Below are 24250 nucleotides of genomic sequence, written 5' to 3'. Positions count from 1 at the left end.
TCACTGATGGAGATGGGGAGGTCCAGGAGGGGGAGGGAGGTGTCAGAGATGGTCCAGGTAAATTTTAAGGTCAGGGTGGAATGTGTTGGTGAAGTTGATGAATTGCTCAATCTCCTCGCGGGAACACGAGGTGGCGCCAATGCAGTCATCAATGTAGCGGAGGAAGAGGTGGGGAGTGGTGCCGGTGTAATTACGGAAGATCAACTGCTCTACGTAGCCAACAAAGAGACAGGCATAGCTGGGGCCCATACGTGTGCCCATGGCTACCCCTTTGGTCTGGAGGAAGTGGGAGGATTCAAAGGAGAAATTGTTAAGGGTGAGGACCAGTTCGGCCAAACGAATGAGTGTGTCGGCGGAGGGGTACTGTTGGGAACGTCTGGAGAGGAAAAAACAGAGGGCTTGGAGGCCCTGGTCATGGCGGATGGAGGTGTAGAGGGATTGGATATCCATGGTGAAGATGAGGCGTTGGGGGCCGGGTTGTGGAGTGACTTCAGAGGTTTTGTTATGTCAAAGGTGCTAAATAAATGCAAATAGTTTTTGCTGTATGCATGGATACAATGCTTCATGGAGGACCATTTTTGTTTTAAATCCATTTGCGGTATGTGTGTGTAACTGACAGGCCAGTGTTTTTATTGCATGTGCTTAAGAAGGTGATGGCGAGCTGCCTTCTTAACCTTGCTGCAGTCCACATTCTGTGCATTGGCCCATAATGCCATTACGGAGGCATTTCCAGGATTCTGATTCATTGACAGGGTAGGAACAGAAATATGTTTCCAAGTCTGGATGGTGACTGGCTTGGAGGGGAATCCAGATGAAGAGCTTATGCCGGAAATGTTGACGCTCCTGCTCCTTGTATGCTGCCTGAGCGGCTGTGCTTTTCCAGTACCACACTTTACCTCATCTACTGTGTGTTGCTCTTGATATGGTCTCCTCTACATTGGGGAAACAGGATGCTAACTTACCAAAATTTCAGAGAACATCTCCAGGATACATGCACCAAACAATCCCAACACCCTGTGGCTGACCACTTCAATTCCCCCTCCGCTCCACCAAGGACACATAAGTCAGAGGTCTCCTCCACTGCCAGATTCTGGCCACCCAATGCCTGGAGGAATGGCTCATCTTCTACCTAGGGACCCTCCAACCACATGACATCAATGTCGATTTCATCAGTTTCCTCATCTCCCCTCCCTCCACCTTATCCTAGATCCAACCGCCCTCTTGAACTGTCCTACCTCTCCATCTTCCTTCCCACCTCTGTGCTCCGATCGATCACGATTTCCCCTCACCTGCATCCACCTATTATGTTTCAAGCTACCTCCCCTCTCCCTAACCGCACCCCCCCACATCCTGTTCTTATTTATCGCTCAGCCCCATTGGGCACCCCTGCACCCCCAATATTCCTGATGAAGGGGTACTACCCAAAACGTTGACTTGCCTGCTCCTCGAGTGCTGTCTGACCTGCTGTACTTTTCCAGTACCACACTTTCTGACTGTTTTCCACGTATATGCTGCCCTTGTCCTTTGGTTGGAAGGTGCTAGCTAAAGATCTTTGGTGAATTTCTTTGTTCAATATGTAATGTTAATCAAGAACAGTCAACATGGTTCGGTCTGACCAAGTGGGAAGGAAGTTCCTGGGAAAGAACCAAAGGATCGGTTAAAGTGTGTTTGCTTTAATGCAAGAAGTATAAGGAATAAAAGTGATAAGCTTAGAGCATGGATCAGCACCTGGTGCTATGATGTTGTGGCCATAACAGAGACATGGGTTTCTCAGGGGCCCATTGAGCCACCGTGCTGGCCAACCCTTGAGGGACACCACATGCAATGAATTCAGGGGGGTAATCAGAGAGGGTATCACAGCTACAGAAGTTACCACTGTCGAGGAGGGTCTGCCTACTGAGTCAGTATGGGTGGAAATTAGGAACAGTAAGGGGGCAGTCACCTCATTAGGAGTTTACTGCAAGCCCCCCCAATAGCAGCAGGGAGATTGAAGAAAGCATAGGTTGGCAGATTTTGGAAAAGTGTGAATGTAGTAGGGTTGTTGTAACGGGTGACTTGAACTTTCCCAATATTGATTGGGACCTCCTTCGAGCAGATGGTTTGGAAGGAGCTGTTTTTGTAAGGTGTGTCCAGGAGGGTTTCCTAACTCAGTACGTTGACAGGCCGACGAGGGGAGAGGCCATTTTGGATTTAGTGCTCGGCCATGAGCCAGGGCAGGTGTCAGATCTTTTGTTGGGAGAGCATTTTGGCGATAGTGACCACAACTGCCTCACATTCTACATAGCTATGGAGAAGGAGAGAAGCAGGCACAAGGGGAGAATATTTAATTGGGGAAAAGGAAACTATGATGCTATCAGACGTGAGTTGGGAAGCATGGACTGGGAGCAATTGTTCCATGTAAAGGGCACTATAGACATGTGGAGACTGTGCAAGAAGGGGTAAGATAAAGGAACCTTGGATGATGAGAGCGGTGGAGCTTCCCGTCAAAAGAAAGAAGGCAGTTTACGTAAAGTGGAGGAAGCAAGGGTCTTGCTCAGCTCTAGAGGATTACATGCAGGTGAGGAAGGAACTCAAATGGTCTGAGGAGAGCCAGGAGGGGGGACGAAAAAGGCTTGGCAGGAAGGATTAGAGAAACCAAAGGCAGTTTACACGTATGTGAGGAATAAGAGAATGATCAAAGAAAGAGTAGGGCCGATCAGGCATAGTATAGGGAACTTGTGTATAGAGTCTGAGGAGGTAGGGGAAGCCCTAAATGAGTTTTTTGCTTCTGTCTTTACTAAAGAAAAGGACCTTGTAGTGAATGAAACCATTGAGGAGCAGGTAAGCATGTTGGAACAGAGAGAGATAGAGGAAGCTGATGTGCTGAAAATTTTGACAAACATTAAGATTGACAAGTTGCCAGGGCCAGACCAGATTTGTCCTCGGCTGCTTTGAGAAGTGAAAAATGTGATTGCTTCGCCGCTTGCGAAGATCTTTGCATCCTCGCTCTCCACCAGAGTCGTACCTGAGGACTAGAGGGAGGCAAACGTAATTCCTCTCTTCAAGAAAGGAAATAGGGAAATCCCTGGCAATTACAGACCAGTCAGTCTCACATCTATCGTCTGCAAGGTGTTAGAAAGGATTCTGAGGGATAGGATTTATGACCACCTGGAAGAGCATGGCTTGATTAAAGGCAGTCCGCATGGTTTTGAGGGGGACAGGTCATGCCTCACCTCACAAATCTTATTGAGTTCTTTGAGGATGTTACTAGACATGCTGATGAGTGTGTCGAGCGGTGGATATGGTGTATTTGGACTTCAGTAAGGCATTTGATAAGGTTCCCATGGTAAGCTCATTCAGAAAGTCAGAAGGAATGGGATACAGGGAAATTTAGCTATCTGGATACAGAATTGGCTGGTCGACAGAAGACAGCGAGTGGTAGTGGAAGGAAAGTATTCTGCCTGGAAGTCAGTGGTAAGTGGTGTTCCACAGGGCTCTGTCCTTGGGCCTGTACTCTTTGTAATTTTTATTAATGACTTGGATGAGGGAATTGAAGGATGGGTTAGCAAGTTTGCAGATGACACAAAGGTTGGAGGTGTTGTTGACAGTATAGAGGACTGTTGTAGGCTGCAGCGTGACATTGACAGGATGCAGAGATGGGCTCAGAGGTGGCAGATGGAGTTCAACCTGGATAAATGCGAAGTGATGCATTTTGGAATGTCGAATTTGAAAGTTGAGTACAGGATTAAAGACAGGATTCTTGGCAGTGTGGAGGAACAGCGGGATCTTGGTGTGCAGGTACATAGATCCCTTAAAATTAACAACCCTGTCCACCTGGGTGGCAAGAAAGCATATGGTGTTTTGGCTTTCATTAACAGGGGGATTGAGTTTAAGAGCCGTGAGATCTTGTGGCAGCTCTTTGGTTAGACCGCACTTGGAATACTGTGTCCAGTTCTGGGCGCCCTATTATAGGAAAAATGTGGATGCTTTGGAGAGGGTTCAAAGGAGGTTTACCAGGATGCTGCCTGGAATGGAGGGCTTATCTTACAAAGAGAGGTTGACTGAGCTCTGACTTCTTTCATTGGAAAAAAGGAGGAAGAGAGGGGACCTAACTGAGGTGTACAAGATATTGAGAGGCATAGATAGAGTTGATAGCCAGAGACTTTTTTCCAGGGCAGAAATTGTTAACACGAGGGGTCATAGTTTTAAGCTGTTTGGTGGAAAGTATAGAGGGGATGTCAGAGGCCGGCTCTTTATGCAGAGAGTTCTGAGAGCATGGAATGCGTTGCCAGCAGCAGTTGTGGAAGCGAGGTCATTGGGGATATTTAAGGGACTGCTGAACATGCATATGGTCACAGAAATTTGAGGGTTTGTACATTAGGTTTACCTTACATGAGGATCAATGGTCAGCACAACATCGTGGGCTGAAGGGCCTGTTCTGTGCTGTACTGTTCTATGTTCTATATTGAACTTTTTGAAGAGGTGATCAGGAGTGTAGGTAAATGCAATGATTTTGATGTATTCTACTTGGGCTTCAGCAAGTTCTTTTATAAAATCCCACATGGAAGACTGATAGCAAAGCTAAGAGCCCATGTGAACCAATGATTATTGGTTCAACAACCGTATCGACAATTGGCTGAGTGGCAGGAAACAGGAGTGTTGATTCAGGAGTGGTTTTCTAACAGAAAGTCTGCATACAGAGGGGTCTGACAGTGGTCAGTATAAACCACGAACAGCAAGATCCCCAATATAAACCATTTAAACTTGACTGCAGGAGGGTTAACCAGTAAGTTCACAGATGATATGAAAATTGCTAGGATGGTAAATAATGAGAAAGATAACCTCAGATTCCAGGGAAGTGCAGACATACTGGTCTGCAAATGGACTTCAATCCATATGTGAGGTTATGCACTTGGGCAAGTCAAAAACAAGTGAATATATAACGAATGGTAGGACCCTCGGAAATATTGAGGAACTTTGGTGCGCTTGTCCCTGAAAGGTATCAGAACAGATGGATAAAATGGTTAAGATGGCGGAAGGTGTACTTGCCTTACTAGCTGAGGCACAGAGTTTAAAAGCAGGAAGGTGATACTGGAATTGTATGAAATATTGAATTGTGTTCGGTGCTGGAATTCACATTATAGGAGGGATATGACAGCATGGAGAGGGTGCAGAGGAGATGTTGTTTGAGCTGGAGAATTTCAATTATGGAGACAGTGGTCAGATTGGGATTGTTTCCCCTACAACAGAAGGGACTAACAAGGGGTATGATTGAGATGTATAAGATTATGAAGGGCATAGATAGAGTGTTGATGGAGAAATCAATGAACAGGGTCGTAGATTTATGGTAAGGGGCATAAGATTTACAGAAGATGTGAGGAACATCTTTTTCACCCCAAGGAAGGTGGGAATCTGGAACTCGGTGCCTGTAAGGACAGCTGAGGCAGAAACCCTCAACATTCAAGTTCTTTTTAAATATGGATTTGTGATGCCACAAAGCTACAGATCAGGTGCTGGAAAACGGGATTGGAATAGTTAGGTGGTTGTTTTTGACTGCTGAGGACATAATGGACAAAAGGGCCTTTTCCTGTGCTGTAGAGCTCCAGGGCTTTGTGATACTGCTTCCACCAAGCCTTTCTTTCTCCACAACCAGGAATTTCCACTGCTCACCCAAACATGGCTGAGAGGGGCATTAGCCTCATTCCACATATTTCCCACACACATATAGATTTCTATGACCATACTTATAAATAAGACAAAATTGGCCCCCAATCCTTCCCAACCCTTTCAGAACGGTGATAGAATTCTACTGGCCCTCACCTTCTGCCCCACCTGCCCCTTATTTAAAAGGAGTATCCTCCAGCATTTCTGCCAACTCCAGCATGATGTCACCAAACACATTTTCCCCTTCCATGCAGTCAATATTCCAAAGCAACTGCTTCTCCCACAACACTCCACTCCTCAAACCACGCTCAACATTTCCCCTCACCACATGTTTCTGTCAAACAAAAGTGTAATATTGACCCCTTTAGCACCTGTCCTCACTGTCCAATGCCCAAAACCACCTCCTCGACAAAGCAGCAATTTACCTCTACCTCTTCTGTATTACATTCACTACTCACAACGTAGCCTGTTCTACGATTGGAAAGCCAACTGCAAACTGCACTTTCAGAATATCTTTATTCAGTCTACAAGTGTGACCCAGAGATTCTAGTCACATGTAATTTGCCTTCTCCCCTTTGTTGTTGCTGTCAGCCTATATTGGCCCTTGGCCTGCTGCAATGTTCCAACAAAGATCAACACACTGTCTGGAGCCTTGTGGACTTCAGGCAAGAATTCTGTTATCATTTTTATTTGTTTGGAAGTAAACTGCAGGATTTACATAAGATGCTACTTGTTGAGAGTTTGGCTGATTCTGGCGTTAATAACTGGTGGTTTTTCTGGTGTGTCTGAAGTTAATAATCAACTTGTAAACACTTCTGCAGCCATAGTGATTTATTTTAAGAAAAACAGTCTTGAGGCCTTGCATTTGAATGAATGGATTTTGTACACCACAAGTGGGCTTCTGTTTATTTAAATTGCTTTGCAACCCAGCAAGTAAATAAAATAAATAAACGGGCCTCAAGGTTTGTGAGGTGGCACTGGAACATTGCTTTTTTAAAATGCTGCTGAGAAATTCCTATAGTGGGGAGAAGACAAGTTTAACTCCATTTTTGAGTGTAGCAGCCCTGTGACATTTTTGGAATAGGACAGCTGTACGGATCCATGCTCTTGAGAAGAGAATAAACTAGGTTACTTCTGAGAGAAACATTAGTGCTAGCCCCAGACTAGAAATGTTAGGATTAAAACAGAGTATATTGTTCAGGTGAACAATAGCTCCAGTCTAAAAAGGTAAAGCCACAAATTATTTAAGCCCAAAAAAGGTGTTAGATAAAAGGATGCTTGTGAATATTGCACAAGTTTTGTTTTTCTGGGTACCATAAAAATATGGTTTATAAAAAGGAGTATCTTGGGATTAATGAAATTATACCTTTCCTGTATTTAAAAATCTTTGAATGGTTTTATAAATAGATAGCTTGGATTACTCCAATTTATCCGCTTGTCTTTTTTCAATAAAAAGATGTTTTTTTGATAAAGTGAAAACTATAGCATGAATAACCAAATAAAACCAAATTACTAATGAAGGAAAAAATTAAGAGTACGAAAAAAAATTCCAAAGACTTTTTCTGAAAAAGGTTAAAGCGAGCGTTGATCTATGAGTCTGGGAAATAACAAAACCGTGGATGAATTGAACAGGTATTTTGCATCATCCTTCACTGTACAGGATGTGAGTAATATTCTACAAAAAGCTGTAAATGAGGAAATGGAAGGAGGGCAGAACACACTGTCAATGTCATACTGAGCAAGCTGTTGGAGCTGAGAGCTGACAAGTGCTTGGCTCCTGATGGACTACATCCTACAGTGATAAGCTAGCTAGTGTTAGTTTAACATTTGGTTTTAATTTTAGATTTGTAAATGATTCCATTAGGTTGGAAAACGGTATATGTAACTCATTTATTCAAAAATGGGAAATTTTGAATGTACAGGGAAAATGTTAAAAACTGTTAAGGAAGTTATGGCAAAATTTTCTAAGTGCCTTGCTAAAGTGAAGTCATGTTACTTCTGGAAATCCAGTAAATTTGTTAAACATGGGCAGTGGATGTGATTGAAAAGGGAACTCTCTATCAGGCACTGGAGTATTGTGAAGTCATGATATTGGGATACACAGAATTTAGCTTTGCCATTGCTTAACCTGTGTTAGAAGTATGTATTTTGGTTTATTCCAATTTATCTTCATTATATTTGTGTGATAAACTTCTGTTTTATTGTACAAACAGAATCTGTAGCACTGGGTCCTTGCTTCATTAAAAAGGTCACCTCATAAAATTTAAAAAAAGATCCACTAAGTCCAATTTTAGTCTGAGATTGGACTTGCCTAGTAACTGTTGACAAATCACTAGGTAATGAGTATAATTGCCCACTGAGGAAGTTCCATGCGACTGGTGATGGGTTCTGCGAGTCCTTGTACGGGCGATGAGCCTGATCCTAGAGCCTCATCTCTGACCACACAATTGGTGTTTCTAGGAGACGGAAAGGTCCTTGGTCTCAAAAATCGCTGGGAGTCCTTTCTCAGGTTCCTTTGCTGTACTTTCTCTTCTCCACAGGGTGTTCTCAAACAACTGAGTTGCTTCATGCAGGAACTTCTTATGAATTGGTTTCTTCTAAGCGAGAGTCTCTCAAGCGTTGATATCCACGTTGAATTTCTTGAGGGAATATATCAGGGAGTATCAGACATGCTTCCTTGATTTTCCTCTCATTTGAGTGCTGCCTTTGATGCGGACAAAGAATATTTGTTCGCAGTTCGATCTTGGGCATCCTAAACATGTGGCTGGCACAGTGGAGTTGGTTTCAGATGATCGTGGTCTTAAGGCTACTGCTAAATAGCTCCTTCAGGAATGATGTTAGTATGCCTGTCCTTCCAGCTGATGCTCCAAATCCATCTTGGACAGCATTGACGGTACTTCTCCAGGGCATTGAAATGATGTCTACACATAGTCCAAGTTTTGGAGCCATTTATAAAGATTCAGAGGGATGACTGCCTTATACAGTCAGTTCTTGTGCAACCCCATATTATAGAAAAAAAAGCACTTTCAAACAGCACTTACAGCCAACACGTGTTTTGAAGGTTCGCCCTTCACAAATAGCATCCCCAAGTCGTCAATCACGTTACAGCAAATTTGTGGTAAGGAAACATGTGTTACAGCAGAACAACCTGTACATAAAAGATCTTGGAATCAGCACGAATGAAACAATCATTTAAGATTTTATCTTATGCGTCCAAAGATGGCGCTGAGAATAGAATAGAATAGAATCTCTAGTGTGTAAACAGGCCATTCAGCCCAAAGAGACCATATCGATCCTTTGAAGAGCATCCCATCCAGATCGATGACCCCTACCCTATCTCTGTAACTCTGCATTCCCCATGGCTAAGGCACCTAATTTACAAATCCCAGAACATTAGCCATGCCAGATCTAACTTCCACATCTTTGCTCTGTGGGAGGAAACCAGAGCACCCAGAGGAAACCCACATTGATGCAAAATCCATACAGTCACTAGAGGGTGGAATTGAACCCAGGTCCCTGGCGCTGTGAGGCAGCAGTGCTAACCACTGAGCCACCGTGCCACCTTGCTTGTAGATTAGATTTGGTGTTGGATCTCCAAATTGATGTCAACCTTAGAAGAGAAGAGAGGTGGTTCCCCACATTAGGGAAATGCTCCACATTTGGGATGATTTCTCTTTCGATTTCCGTGGAGAGATAGACTGGAACTTGCCTGGGTTGGATTGATAAAGAACTTGGGTCTTCTTGAGTTTGAAGATATCAATTCTTCAGTATATTTCTGCAAAAATATAAAGTGTATATATTTTTTCTTTTATAAAAGAAAATGTAAAGTCTCTGTTCCAAGGGAGCATTGCCATCCACATATTGAAGTTCCACAAGAAAGGCCTGTGTTGTTTTCTTTTTGGAGTTCATCAGGTTGAGATTGAAAAGGTCTGTTCATCATGTGGACAAAGTTCCGGGAAATGAATTCTTTACAGGATAAGGAATAGTGGTGATAAAGATAGAGCTAAAGGTGGTGACAATGGCACATCCCTATCTTGACCTCAAAAGGATTCTCTCATTACTGCCAGTAGGGACCATTGCTGATCTTTGTCGTGGAGGAGACGGAGGAAGTTGTTGAATTTCTCTGGATGATTGACCTTTGACAGGGCCTTCCATCGTGCTTTCTGACTGACCGAGTCAAAACCCTTGGTTATATTGATGAAGGCCACGTTGGCTGATGCAATTCTCTTGGAGTCTCTTGGAGCAGTGAATTTCATGTTCACAGTTCAATGGTTTGGTTGGAAAGGACACTGAAGAAATGTGAAAAGGCACCTACTGGAGGATTTGGGTGAGGATCTTCCCAGCAGTGGAAAGTAGGGAGATCCCTCAGTAGTTTCCACAGTCCACAGGCAATTGCAGCATCTCTGAGATTGACGGGAATCTCTTCTTTGTCCCAGATTTTCAGGAACAGTTGATGGAGATGACAGGTAAGCTCTGCTCCTCAAGTTTAAATCCCAACTACTGCAGCTTTTACATTTTGCACGTGTCTAATGGCTGTTTCAGCTCCTCCCACATTTAGCAGTCAAAGATTATCTTTGATGGGATGTTTCCTGAAACAACTACAATTGTGTCACAGCAGTTCTTTGAAGAGTTCTCTCCATTGGAGACTGATGTTTTCTCTGCCTCTCTAAAGTGTTCTGTTTTTACTCCACATCAGGTTGAGGCCAAGACTGTTGGATTTGTATATTGTCTTAGTTTCACTAAAGTAACTCTAGGTGTCAGGCTGGTCAGCAAGGAGTTGCAGCTCCTTAGTTTTCTTAGCCCATCTTTGGTTCTTTATTTCCCTTGTTCTTCTTTGTAACTCCCCCTTTGCTGTTTGATGCGTTATCCTTTTGGCTGATGTTGTTTTGCCAGGCACACAGAGCTTTCCTCTTCTCGTTGAGGTCTTGGATGATTGCTCATTCTCGTGTTTCCAGGTCCTGTATTTGATTGATTCTTCACAGCCTGTGATGATGATTGTCTTCAGCTCTTTCAAGATTTCCTCCACTTCATTAAAATGGATGCTTTGGGGATTTTGGTGAAGATATCATTGAAACTTTGCTAGTCTGCTTAGCTCTTTAAGCTGCTCAAATGTTGATTTTTTTTTCTGAACAGTTTCTTATCTTCAGCTGCTTCTGGTGGCATTTGATGGAAATTGAGAAACCGACGAGTTGATGGTTGGTTGCACTGGCCATTGCTTTGATAGCAACGATATCCTTTCGGTCACAGGGTATTATCGATCAAGTTCCAGTGCTTTGATCATGGATGCCTCCAAGTAGTCTTGAACATGCCTTTTTGTCAGAATACTCTTTATGATGACCAGCTAGCATTTTGCACATTTGGTGAGCAGCAGAATCTGTTGGAGATGCAATTCAATCCTTCCTTTCCAGAGTTGGGATGTTGGTGAGTATCCAGAGTAGAGTAGAAGCCTCCTTTGGACTCAACGGCATCAAGGGTTGCAACACTGGCATTCACGATTGCCTATTGATCCTGGGCAAGTTGTAGATAGTGTAATGAGGTGATTGGTGATACCAATAGGGAGGGTAGACAGTCAGTTGACAAGTTTGTTCTTGTTGGCAAATCAAATTCCACGCATCCTATGCAAGTCCCTTTCTTGCAGCTTTGTGGGTCAGTCCATAGCAAGTGGACTGCAGCGGTTCAAGAAGGCAGCTCACCATCAGCTTCTCAAGGGCAGGTAGGGATGGGCAATAAATGCTGGCCAGCCAGCGATGCCCAAATCCCAAAAATGAACTTAAAAATTCATCCTCAGCTATCAGGATACATTGAAGAAATTGGGACTACTCTCCCCAGACCGAAGGCAGGTAAGGGGAGATCTGATTCAGGTCTTCAAAAATGGTGAGTGAGCCAGACAGAGTAGCTAGGGTAATGCTATTTTTGCTTGTAAAGGAAGGAACAAGAGGGCGTAGATTTAAAGCAATGTTCAGCTGAAGCAAGGGTTATGTGAGAAAATTAACTGCACGCTGTGTGAAAAAGTTGAGTATGGAATACATTGCTTAAAGCGGTGTGGATGGGTTCAATGGAGGCATTCAAGAAGACAGTGGATGACGTTTCGGATAGTAATGGTGTGCAGCGATATAGAAAAATGGCAGGAGATTGGCAAAGAAGTGGACTAGAAAAAAGAAGGTGCAACATGATGGATTAAACTATTTCTTTTTGCACCGTAATTATTGTGCCACCCTGTGACATAAACCAAGAAAGGTGGGGTCTTTCCAGCATTCTAGATCTCCAACCTGAACTGCAAAACAATCACACAGCCAACATACTACTGAGAAAAGACTGCCAGTCATGTAACCAGAGAAGGTTAGTGGTTACCAGTTCAATGGCTATATTGGTCTCTGTCCTTTTCAAAGGATGTGTCAGTTATCACTGTGTACATTTGTAAACTGCATTAAAGTAGGCTATTAAACACACAATGAGCATATATGGACCTTCAATCTTCAATTACAATAGCATCAACTTGTTTTAGCAAAGTGCTACAAACTTTCAGTATTATGTTTAACAGCTGTCAATTTTAAATGAGTAACTGTGTAGGTAAATGCTACACAAGACCAATTAGCAGACAACAAATCCCAATCAAACTATAGAACAAGCTATTAAAATAGAAGGAATTTCAAATTATTAGCAAAGTGAATCTTGGAGAGGACTGCATTCTCCAAACATCAAACAGGAATTCAAGGACTCTGCCACCAAGTACAGAATGAGGCCAGAATTAAGGGTCCTCCAGTATTCAAAACTGTAGATATCCCAACAGTCAACATAGTTTTGTCCCACTTAAATATTGGTTTCAGCAATGATACTGTTATCCTTCTGGCTCAGTGGTTATGTCCTGATGTGGAACATAGCTGCATAGTTAAGTGAATGTGATTGGAGCCATTAACCGATACCGAAGCATTTTTTGTCTGATCTGCATCAAAAACAACACCCTGGATTTTCCACTAAAATTGCAACGAAATGGCTAATCTTGCTGTTTTTAGTCCTCTGAAACCGACAGCAACTTTAGGAATTTGGACTTGGGACATGTATGGAATAATCTCGAAATCCAGAAGAAACTGCCAGGTTCTCAGACTACATTCTCAATTTCTATTATTACTGGTTACAAAATCTACATTAATGATGTCAAGACTACCTGTAAAAATCTTTTAAAAAGCTACAGAATAAAGTACTGTAAATAGACTTTTAATGGTGCTTAACTTCATAATAACAAGAAAACATTCTCACTAGTCTTAAAAATGGGTGGTGCTTATGGTGTTGAAACAATGCAACAGCTAATGGATCTAAATGAAAAATGAAAACGATTTTTGAGAAATTAAGTTTATATTTGTGAAAGATCGAATTTCTCCAGAATGATAAAAAAGTATCTTATTTTCAAAAATAATTCATTTTAAAAGTTTCTGATGTTCGTGTCAATTTTATCATATTTCATTTTAGCACCTGAAAATTGGAATTAAAATTGAAGCATTTGAAGTGCTTTAATTTTCTGGTTTTGAGGCATCTTAATGCATCCATCTAATTGGTTGCTTTCCTACTTGATATCATTGCTGCTGCACACTATGACAACCCTCTTGCTTCAACCACACTTGTACACAGTGCTTTCCATAACCTAACCACTTGCTTTAAAAAAGGGCTTTTCTCATACATCACATTTGCTTCTTTTGTGAATCACTTTATATCTGCATGCTTTCATTCTTGATTATTTTACAATCGAGAATAGTTTCTCCTTTACTCTTTTCAGATCTTTCATGACCTTGAAACCATAAATAAAATCATCCTCTGCAAGGAAAATCCCTGTCACCTGCGAACTTATAGTCCTCTAGAAGTAACCCCTTTGCCACTGTCATAAAATCCTGACTGACTGCAAACAAATACATACGTAACTATTTTGCATCTTTACCAATGCAAAGTACAGAGCAGAAAAAAATGCAACTACAAACATCCTTTACACTTAATATGGACACAGATGATTTACTGGAGACAAAAGGAAAGATGCAAGGATTTGATGACAAGAATTTGGGATGGAGAGAATGTGAAGCACGTAAAGAAAAAATATGACTTAGAATCAAGTTAAAAAAAAAGGAGTGGGAGTGGGGGAACAGGTAAGTAAGAACAGTAAAATGACAAAAAATAATTATTAACATAATCACTACTCATGACAGTGTAATAGAGAAATTACAAAAGAGAATCAGAAAAGTGCTAGCAATTCTTGACTGATGAGCTGTAATGTGCAAATTTTGTTCAGCACATGTACTTGTGTGGATCTAAGTCTAGTGTAAAATGTTGAGCTGTATTGACCTGTGAAAACAAAAATGCTTACTCTCAGTAAGAATTCAATTTTTTCTTTTGGGTAAATCAAAGCCTACATCCATCATGTGGAACACCCCTGGATTTCAAACCCAGATAACTTATTCCTTGCACAGGTTTGCTCCTGCTAGCAAGTATAAAAATACCAACCTCAAATGGCATATAGGGAAACAGATGAAACATAAAATTCTCAGCTCATTAAATAAAGTTCACACTGTTTAATCTGCTGTCTGTAAGCTGCAACTACTTTCACTTGCTGGATCATTGCGGAGAAGATGATGCCAATGTCTGACAGACAGGATGTAATCAAAACAAGGTTTCTCCTAAAGGACAGATCTGAGCAAAATAAATTATTTCTAGCTGCTGCTGTACATCACCACATTCAGGACTGCATGGTTTCTATAGCAACGGGCTAATCAGGACAATCATCACTCCTAACCCCTGCCTGCCTTCTCCTCACCAGTGAAGTATTTAGTCTGTGACCTTGCTTGCTTGAGCAAAAACTGATCAATATTCAGCTGTCTGCTAATCCCAAGACAATTCCTCAGACTCTCCCTTACCTAAACATTTCTCCTTAATGCTCCTTGGCTCAATTCCTGCTGTCACTGCAGAACTGTCACACCCTATATCTTTCAGTCAGATTTTATTTAATGACTTGTGGTCAGGGCAGGGAAGATTTCTCTTCAGCTTTCCTATGCAATTAATTCTAGTTCTAAAATGGCCCTACATCAAACCCAGAAAGTGTATATTTAATAACTTAAGGTAATAAGATTTTCTTCTGCTGTTTATTTTATATATTTTTCAATTGAAATTAAAGTAAGCCAAAAAATTAAGTTTAGTTTTAAATAAATATATTAGTAATATAAACAGTAAAATTAATCCAAAAACATTAAGGATACAAGATGCACCCCATTTCAATATTCCACTCGATTCAGTATAAATCTACCTTCACTTACATAAAGTGGCTTGTTCCTTTAGTGATAAGAATACACATATCTTCAATTAATATGTGAATGAATGAATAGAAGATGACTGATTATTTTATGAGAATTTCTTAAAAAAAAAAATCTTCTCATCTGTTTGTCACAGTCAATCTACACAAGTGTATTCATCACTCTTAAAATGGTGAGCAGAGATACTCTCCCTCAGGATCACTTGGTTTGTTCGACTACAGTGGGACTCTGTCTCAGTAGCACAATACAGGAACTGGGCATATCTTACGTTTGTGACATTCACTTCTCAGGACTGGTGGCGAATGAGGCTCCGAATCTCGGTCATCATCTCCTTCCTCATCAGCTAAATGGGTATGAGCATAATGATAACTAAGACCAGGACGATTCTTGTATCGCTTGCCGCAGACTAGAGACAAAGAGGAAGATAAAGTAGTAGCATGTTAAATCATTTACAATCAACCTTATCAGGTACATATTCTAATCAATGCCTTTTCTTAAAAAAACTATTCACTTTAGTAGAGTGAAGTAACATTGTATTATGAGTAGAAAATAAAAATACACGAGGGAACTTAAAAGCAGGCAAGAAGTAAATCACTCCAGCTGCAGTCTATGCACAGTTACTCATAGACTGAAAGTACCTTTGTCAGATGTTTTTGAGTTATGCTTTTGTTTGTAACTATCTGAAACAGAGAAGAAGAAACAAGAGAAAAAGGAGTGAATTTCACAGAAGACAGATATAAAGGTAGCAGACCAGAAAGGAGGTGAGACGCTTTTAACACATGCAAGAGCAGGGGGTGTCCAAAGGGAGGAGCAAGAGGCAATTCTGTAATCACTGTTTTGGGGGCATTACTTACTGTCACACACATATGGTTTATCATGGTCTTCCTGGGCAGTGGAATCAGTTCTTTTTCTGCCACCAACACCACGTGTCTGAATATTCAAAAAAAGAACGTAAAGTTAGGAAATGGTGTATCTAAATAATCTTACATTAAACATACTATTCATCAACTTAACCAACACAGCCAAAGCACTAGCAGGATTACAAGGGTATATATTTCTGCCCGTATTGGGAAGTGTGTGCATTTGTGAATTTATAGGTTTTTGCAAGTTCATGATTATTTCCTCAAAGGATTTTGAGCAGTGCAGTTGAATCACAGTAGATAGGGGTCAGTCAGTGCTGGAGATAGTAATGAGAACAATTTAAGATGGATGATGAGTACTATAGACAAACAAACTTAGTAGCTCAAATTTGAGGTTTCCTTTAAATGTTCAGGTACCAACATGCTGTAAATTACCAATACAGAGAAAGTAGAGTAACTGCGAGTTACTTTCAAGATATATTTATTACAAAAATTAGGAAACCAAACTCAGTTACAGGTTGGACATATAGCAGTTGGACATATAGCCCAATATAGCAGTTTAGCATCAGCAAGTGGTAGAACTAACAGCAAAACAGCGAATGTGGGAATTTTGGCCAGCATCTACTACTTTTTTTTATATAAAGAAAAGTATTTTCACGTGAAGGTTAAATGTCAGTTCTGCATCATAAACAGAAAATGCTGCAAATAATCAGTGGGTCTGTCAGCATCTGACAGCATTTCAGCTAGATAACCTTTCATCAGGTGCCTGACATAGTGACTATTTCCAGCATTTTCATCACTTGTCATAGCAATGTGAATCCTGTGTTCAGCTTTGTTGGTCTCTTTCAATTTGAAAAATTTAACGGCACTTCCTCCTAATCGAAAAACAAGAGAAGAACGAAAGAGACAATCTTTTTAAGATCATGCAGTTAAAATGGTGTGTAAAGCCCCAGGGGTACACATAGCTTAGACAATTGGACAACCAGCACAGTGGTTAGCACTGCTGCCTCACAGCGCCAGAGACCCGGGTTCCCATCTCAGGCGACTGACTGTGTAAAGTTTGCACATTCTCCCCATGTCTGGGTGGGTTTCCTCTCTCAATCCAAAAATGTGCAGGTTAGGCGAATTGGCCATGCTAAATTGCCCGTAGTGTTAGGTGAAGGGGTAAAGGTAGGGGAATGGGCCTGGGTGGGTTGCGCTTTGGTGGGTCGGTGCAGACTTGTTGGGCCGAAGGGCCTGTTTCCACACTGTAAGTAATCTAATCTAAACCTAAATGATCACAGTAATTTACTGCAAAAAATATGACAAGATTTTGACATTTAAGGCAAACTGAGCAGGTATTTTCAACAAAATGTAAGAAATAATACATTAACTTCTTTCAAAATTTTTGGAGAGTTAGCCAGTGATTAAAATGCAGGAAAGTAATTTAAAAATACAGAAATTAAAACATAAATTACTGTAAAAGCTCAAAAGGTCTGGCAGCATTAGTGGAGAGAAATCAGAGTTACCTTCTTGGGTCAAGTTCTAAGGAAGGTTCACTCGACTGGAAATGTCAACAGAACAGAACAGTTCAGCGGAGTACAAGCCCTTTAGTCCTTGATGTAGTGCTGACCTGTGAAACCAATCTGAAGCCCATCCAACCCACACTATTCCATTATGTTTATCCAATGACCATTTAAATGCCTTTACAGTTGGCGAGTCCACTACTGTTGCAGGCAGGCTGACATCTGTCCTATATCTATCACCCCTCAATTTGAAGCTATGTCCCCTCGTGCTATCCATCACCATCTGATGAAAAAGGCTCTCACTGTCTACCCTATCTAACCCTCTGATCATCTTGTATTCACCCCTCAATTTGAAGCTATGTCCCCTCGTGCTATCCATCACCATGATGAAAAAAAGACTCTCACTGTCTACCCTATCTAACCCTCTGATCATCTTGTATGCCTCAATTAAGTCACCTCTCAACCTTCTTCTGTCTAATAAAAACAACCTCAAGTCCCTCAGTTTTTTCTCATAAGACCTTCCCTCCATATCAGGCAACATCCCGGTAAAACTCCTCTGAATCCTTTCCAATGCTCCCAGATCCTTCCTAGAATGTGGTAACCAGAACTGTATGCAATACTCCAAATGTAGCCACACCAGGCATGACCTCATGGCTCAGAAACCCAATTCCTCTACCAATAAAAAGCTAACACACTGTATGCCTTCTTAACAACCCATTCAACCTGGATGGCAACTTTTAGGGATGTACACAGACACCAAGATTCTCTCTGCTCATCCATACTACCAAGAATCTTACCGTTAGCCCAGTACTCTTTATTCCTGTCACTCCTTTCAAAGTGAATCATCTCACTCTTTTCCACATTAAACTCCATTTCCCACCACTCAGCCCAGCTCTACAGCTTATCTATGCTCCTTTGTAACCTGCAACATCCTTCGATATTGTCCACAACTCTACCGACCTTAGTGTCATCCACAAATTTACTAACCCATCCTTCTACGCTCTCATCAAGGTCAGTTATAAAAATGACAAACAGCAGTACCCCAAAACAGATCGTTGCAGTACACCACTAGTAACTGAACTCCAGGATGAACATTTCCCATCAACAATCTTCTTTCAGCTAGAAAATGTTTGATCTAAACTGCTAAATTACCCTCCATCCCATGTCTCTGTACTTTCTGCAATAGTCTACCATGGGGAATTTTATCAAATACATCACATCAACCACTTTACCGTGATCCATCTGTTTAGTCACCTTCTCAAAAGAAACCAATAAAGTTTGTGAGGCATGATCAACCTTCACAAAACTGTGCTGACTATCCCTAAGCAACTCATTCCTTTCTAGATGATTATAAATCCCCTCTCTCATAACCTTTTCCAACACTTTATCTATGTGGGAAAAGATCTGCCACCCTGCCAACCCACGATAGGCCCACAAAAGCAAAATTGGTCAACGGTACCAAAAAACACCCAGAATGCCCAAGCAGGCTGACAAGCCAAACCAGACATCACACACAGACAAAGGAATACACTTCAAGCTCACTAACAATTACAGAGCACCACAGATATCCCAAAGCCCAGAGGGCAGTTTCACAACCCAGCAATACCAAAGCCACACAAAGAGCAGGCCAGACAGAGAGGCACCAGCAAGAGCATTGCTCCCAGGACAAGACAATGGAAGCACCTCACCACTTCAGAGGAGATATTAACATCCATATGTAAAGAGGAATGGAACTATCAATACTGCCAGGATGTTGCATTGTGTGAAGGAACAGGACATTCATCTGATAACTGCTTTCCAATGAGCATCCTTGTAATTAGATTACTCAATTTCCAGATATATTGTATTTTCCCCATTTCTAATTAGCCTTATTGTACAGCATTATAAAAACTGGCTTCATCCTCAGCTCTGGGAAGAGAAATCCTGATCTACCTGTACAGATGGTCAGTTTTGTAACAGCATGTCAATTTCACTTCGAACTGTGCTTTGTGATCTAACTTATTGGCAAATGTCTCCGACAACCCACAACCGAAGGAAGGCTCACTGGTCTATAATTAATCAGGATTGTCCCTACTCCCCTTCTTGAGCAAGGGGACAACTTTTGCTTTCGTCCAATCTTCTGGCACTACTCCTCTGATTTGTCTCTACAGATGCTGCCTGACCTGCTGAGCTTTTCCAGCAATTTCTGTTCTTGTTTCTGACTGACAGCATCCACGGTTCTTCTCATTTTAAAAAATATAGAAATACTTATTTTAATGAATTGAAAAACTGAAGTCTACTTCTATTAATTTATCTCTTTGGAACTGTGCCTACCCGTCCTCTGGGTTTATTTTTCCTTTTTGGAATATCATCTTCCAAGTCGTCTTCTTCTAAATCTTCTATGTTTTCCTCATTGTCCAAAACTCTCTGTGGGATCAATAGAAAATGCAGTTATTAGAACCATCCAGAATTTCACAGCACAAATTTTAGTAATTTTCAGCAAACACACTTGTGATTTTCCAACATTTCATTTCCAGTATAAGTCACATCACAGGGTGGAGCACTTTGTTATCATTGAGAAATTGGCTCATGGCCATCGTGCAGATTACAGTCCTGAGCATCTTTTGTCAAGACGTAAAGGAGTTGGAAAGCCACAGAAACTGTCAGATAATTAGGCACTAGTCGGACCAAAGCCGGAATATTGTAAATTACTTGTGGCCCCTTATCAAACTAGAGATATACTGACATTGGTAGCAGTCAATAAGCTGATACCACATATGGAGGGACTATCGTATGAGGAGAGGTTGAGCAGGTTGGCCCTGTAAACATTGGGAATTTAGAAGAATTACAGGTGACCTCACTGAGACATGCAAAATTCTTTAAGGACTTGGCAGGGTAGATGGAGAAAGATTGATCCCCCTTGTGAGAGACCAGGATCAAAGAGAATAATCTCAGAATAAACAGTTGCATATTTAAGACAAAGGTAAGAGGAATTTTTTCTCTCAGGACATTAGCGAATTTGTGGAATTCTTTATCAGAGGGCTATTGAGGCTGGTCATAATAAGATTGAGATAGCTAGATTTTTAATCAGTAAGGGAATCAAGAATTATGGGGAAAAAGGGAGAAAAATTGAGTTAAGGACCATCAGTCGAGCCACAATCTCAAATGGATGGCAGAGCAGTCTTCGTGGGCTGAATGGCTTACTCCTGCTTCTGTGTCAACTGCTCAGATTACAGCAAAATACTCTGTATTCATACACTCCAGTTAAAGTACAAAAAAAACTTGGAATAATAACTCTATTGGAAAAATTAACAGAATAATAGATTATTTAACAGTTCCCTTGGCAAAATACAAATTCTGTAAAATAGACTGTGCTGTAGGTAATTCTCCACTCCAGGAAGGAAAAAAAAACATCAAGAGAGAGTGTAGTAGGGAGAGATTTACTGCAGCTTCCAAACCCAGCAACTGCTACTGAGAAACTAAAACTAAAAGTCCTGGTTCTGTGGGAGCTTGACCCCACCCATTCAGGCTGCTTCCATTATTCTAACTTTTAAAAAAAAACACCAAGACCTCACAAGCTGTTTACTCAAGTGGCTCTGAGTAGACTACTTGCTACCTGTCTAGAACATAATACTTCGCAGTACAGGCCCTTTGGCCCTCTATGTTGTGCCAACCTGTGGAACCAATCTGAAGCCCATCTGTCCTACACTATTCCATTTTCATCCATATGATGCCTATCCAATGACCATTTAAATGCCCTTAAAGTTGGAGAGTTGGAGGCAGTGCGTTCCATGCCCCTACTACTCTGAGTAAAGAAACTACCTCTGACATCTGTCTTATATCTATCACCCTTCAATTTAAAGCTATGTCCCCTCATGCCAGCCATCACCATCCATGTTGACTATCCCTAATCAACTTATTCCTCTCAAAAGGATTATAAAACTTATCCCTTATAACCTTTTCCAACACTTTATCCACAACCAAAGTAGTTTACTGGTCTATAATTACCAGGGTGGTCTCTACTCCCCTTGAACAAGGGGACAATATTTGTTATCCTCCAGTTTTCTGACACTATTCCTGTAGACAATGACAACAAAAGAGCAAAGATCAAAGCCAAAGGCTCTGCATTGTCCTCCCTGGCTTCCCAGAGAATTCTAGGATAAATCCCATCTGGCCCAGGGGACTTATCTATTTTCACACTTTCCACCTCCTCCTTGTAAATCTCAATCTCATCTAGTCTAGTATCCTGAATCTCAGTACTGCCTCCAACAGTAGTAGACTCTCCAACTTTAAGGGCATTTAAATGGTCATTGGATAGTCATATGGATGAAAATGGAATAGTGTAGGATAGATGGGCTTCAGATTGGTTCCACAGGTTGGCACAATATAGAGGGCCAAAGGGCCTGTACTGCGAAGTATTATGTTCTAGACAGGTAGCAAGTGGTCTACTCAGAGCCACTTGAGTAAACAGTGAGGCCTTGGTGTTTTTTTTTTAAAAGTTGGAATAATGGGTGGGGTCAAGCTCCCACAGAACCAGGACTTTTAGTTTTAGTTTCTCAGTAGCAGTTGCTGGGTTTGGAAGCTGCAGTAAATCTTTCTCTTGATGTCTTTTTCCAGTGTGAATACTGATGAAAAAAAATTTAGCTCTTCCCCTATCTCCTTGGACTTCATACACAACTTCCCACTACTTCCTGAAGAAGGGCTTATGCCCGAAACGTCGATTCTCCTGCTCCTTGGATGCTGCCTGACCTGCTGTGCTTTTCCAACACATTTTTCAGCTCTGATCTCCAGCATCTGCAGTCCTCACTTTCTCCTAACTTCCCACTACTGTCCATGATTGGCCCTAATCTTTCCCTGGTCATTCTTTTATTCCTGATACACATATTGAAAGCTCTCTCTCACACAGCAGAAGGCTAGCACCCCTCGTAGACCTTAACTGAATGATTGTATTTTGAGATGTGGACTGGAAGTGGAGAGTATCAATCAGCCAACTGTAGTATAATTAGGACACAGGATAGATTGTATCGGCTGGACAGAATGAAGTGGAAAATTGGGGGGCGTGGTTAGGCAGGTCAAGGAAATCACTGATTAATGCCATACAGAAAAACTGCCCATACATGCAACTAATAGTCAAACAAGGCTCATTAGGAGACATATCGTACAAAGGGAAAACAATATTTTTAAAAAACCCAAAATCAAAATTTATTGTAAATATTATGATGAAAGGAGACTGATATTTCATGGTGATATCTCCATTTACAAAAATCAATTACAATTACCCTCCTTGAAATTAGCTGGTCATCACCTAAAATAATAAAATGACTGACCTGAATTTCACTATAGGCTTCATCATCTTTTGAGTCATTTCTTTTCTCCAGTGCCTCCCCACGAAGCAGAGCTTCCAATGTTGTCCCTTCAGCTGACACACCATCCTTTTTCAAGATTTCTCCTTCTACGCAAAAATGTAAATATATATTACAGTAATAAAACCTAACTGGAGTTCAAACATGTTGCTCTGCAAAAGATGGACACAGACTTAGCAAGCAACCCCACCTGCAAAGACATGACAGGACAGGGTGGGTGGTGTCAGGCAGTAGTTTGCAAGAATGTGAGTATTGCTGACAGAAAATTAAAATAGAAGGGGACTAGTTCCGGAGAAAGAACTAGACCGAAGGGTCTGTTTCCATGCTGTACATCTCTAGGACAGTATTAATGATGTCAGTAACTTGGGGTCCATGAAGTTGAGTGGTCAGTGGTCTAGTTAAAAAGGAGCTAGGTCTCAGGGGCAAGTTGAGTCAGAAGTGATGTGAAAGGAGATGGGGCAGAAACTTCAAGATAGTCAAGACACTTGTAAAACCTTGTTACCATTTATAAGCATTAGCACTAGTTTGTGCAAATTAGGTGAAATCTGATGAGTGTTTATTCTGTAATTTAACTGATTACATGGTATTAATTACATAAAGTCCCATCCAGGTCAGTTTTTAAATCGTACAAATTATTCTTAACCCTTCTTCATTTAACCCCATTGCATAAGACCTGATATTCCCTCCAGTCTCCTGTATTTACTCTACTTTCCCTAACTTGAATATTGCTGCCTCGATGGTAGCCCGAGTCATGGGTTCCACATTCTTTAGCATTCTGACTTTGAAGGGGATCATTATGATACTAGTTTTGGTCTCTCCACCCCCCCCCCAAAAAAAAAGTGAAGAATCTTCTTTACATCTACTTTAATAAATCCTTTCAAAAGCATCAAATCACCCTCAGTCTTTTCTTTGTTTGAGCAAACAATCCCAAGCTGAACAGTTTTTGCTGAAGAGAATAACATCAGTTCTGGAGTTCTCCCCGTAAATCTTAATTGCATCTTTCTTAGTGCCTCTATCTCTCTTATAACACAGATGCCAGCACTGTTCACTGCATCCCATATAAGCAGAACAAAACTGCACTGTTTTTCCAATTCCATCCTTCTGGTAACAACTGACATTTCTTCTAGCTCAGAGGATTACAGGAGGTAATTGAATCAAATTAATGCACTTAGCTTGCTTTTCTTGTATTAATTAGTCGTATGAATCTATATTGCCACTTTTTGTACATCTGGATCCCTCTGCTGCACGGCTTCATTTTTCTCGATTGACCTCCATATTCCTCCCACAAAAATGGAGCATTTTCATAGGTGTGGGAAAGCAGATGATCATAAATCTTTGATGTTTGTGGAAAGGGGTTTTAACTGTTGGCTTACAACAGACAGGGTAAACTTACACGGCCATTAGCTTTGACTTCAGTTCAGTTCAGTTCAGTTCAGAAAACCAGTGTTGACTTTAGAGGCCAATTTCACTTCTATCCTGGGAGAATTCAGGGAATAAGTCATCTCCGCAGAAAAGTTGATTAGAAATCTGCAGTTATTAGCCATGAGAAAGTTGAAGCATGTCAGCAGATTTGGAAAAGGACTCAAACTATCTGCAGTCCACAGTAAAGA

The 24250-nt window shown here is 41.2% G+C and overlaps 1 protein-coding gene across 8 annotated transcripts in view; it reads right to left on the bottom strand.

Annotated features, from left to right (window-relative positions):
* Positions 1-24250, bottom strand: part of dpf3 (D4, zinc and double PHD fingers, family 3) — a 124383-nt gene that overhangs the window by 38635 nt on the left and 61498 nt on the right. For 6 of the 8 annotated variants that reach the window (XM_043698365.1, XM_043698369.1, XM_043698371.1 and 3 more), the window contains exons 4-8: positions 22605-22729; positions 19612-19704; positions 15788-15863; positions 15572-15613; positions 15202-15339 (exon numbers count right to left, since the gene is read on the bottom strand). In XM_043698365.1, coding sequence (XP_043554300.1) covers positions 15202-15339; positions 15572-15613; positions 15788-15863; positions 19612-19704; positions 22605-22729 — 474 coding nt within the window. The remainder of the gene's footprint in view (positions 1-15201; positions 15340-15571; positions 15614-15787; positions 15864-19611; positions 19705-22604; positions 22730-24250) is intronic. The other 2 variants (XM_043698366.1, XM_043698368.1) reach the window with 1 other exon arrangement.

The sequence above is a fragment of the Chiloscyllium plagiosum genome, chromosome 10, assembly GCF_004010195.1.
Source record: "Chiloscyllium plagiosum isolate BGI_BamShark_2017 chromosome 10, ASM401019v2, whole genome shotgun sequence".
Lineage (NCBI taxonomy): Eukaryota > Metazoa > Chordata > Chondrichthyes > Orectolobiformes > Hemiscylliidae > Chiloscyllium > Chiloscyllium plagiosum.
This window is presented reverse-complemented; position numbering and strand designations above follow the sequence as displayed.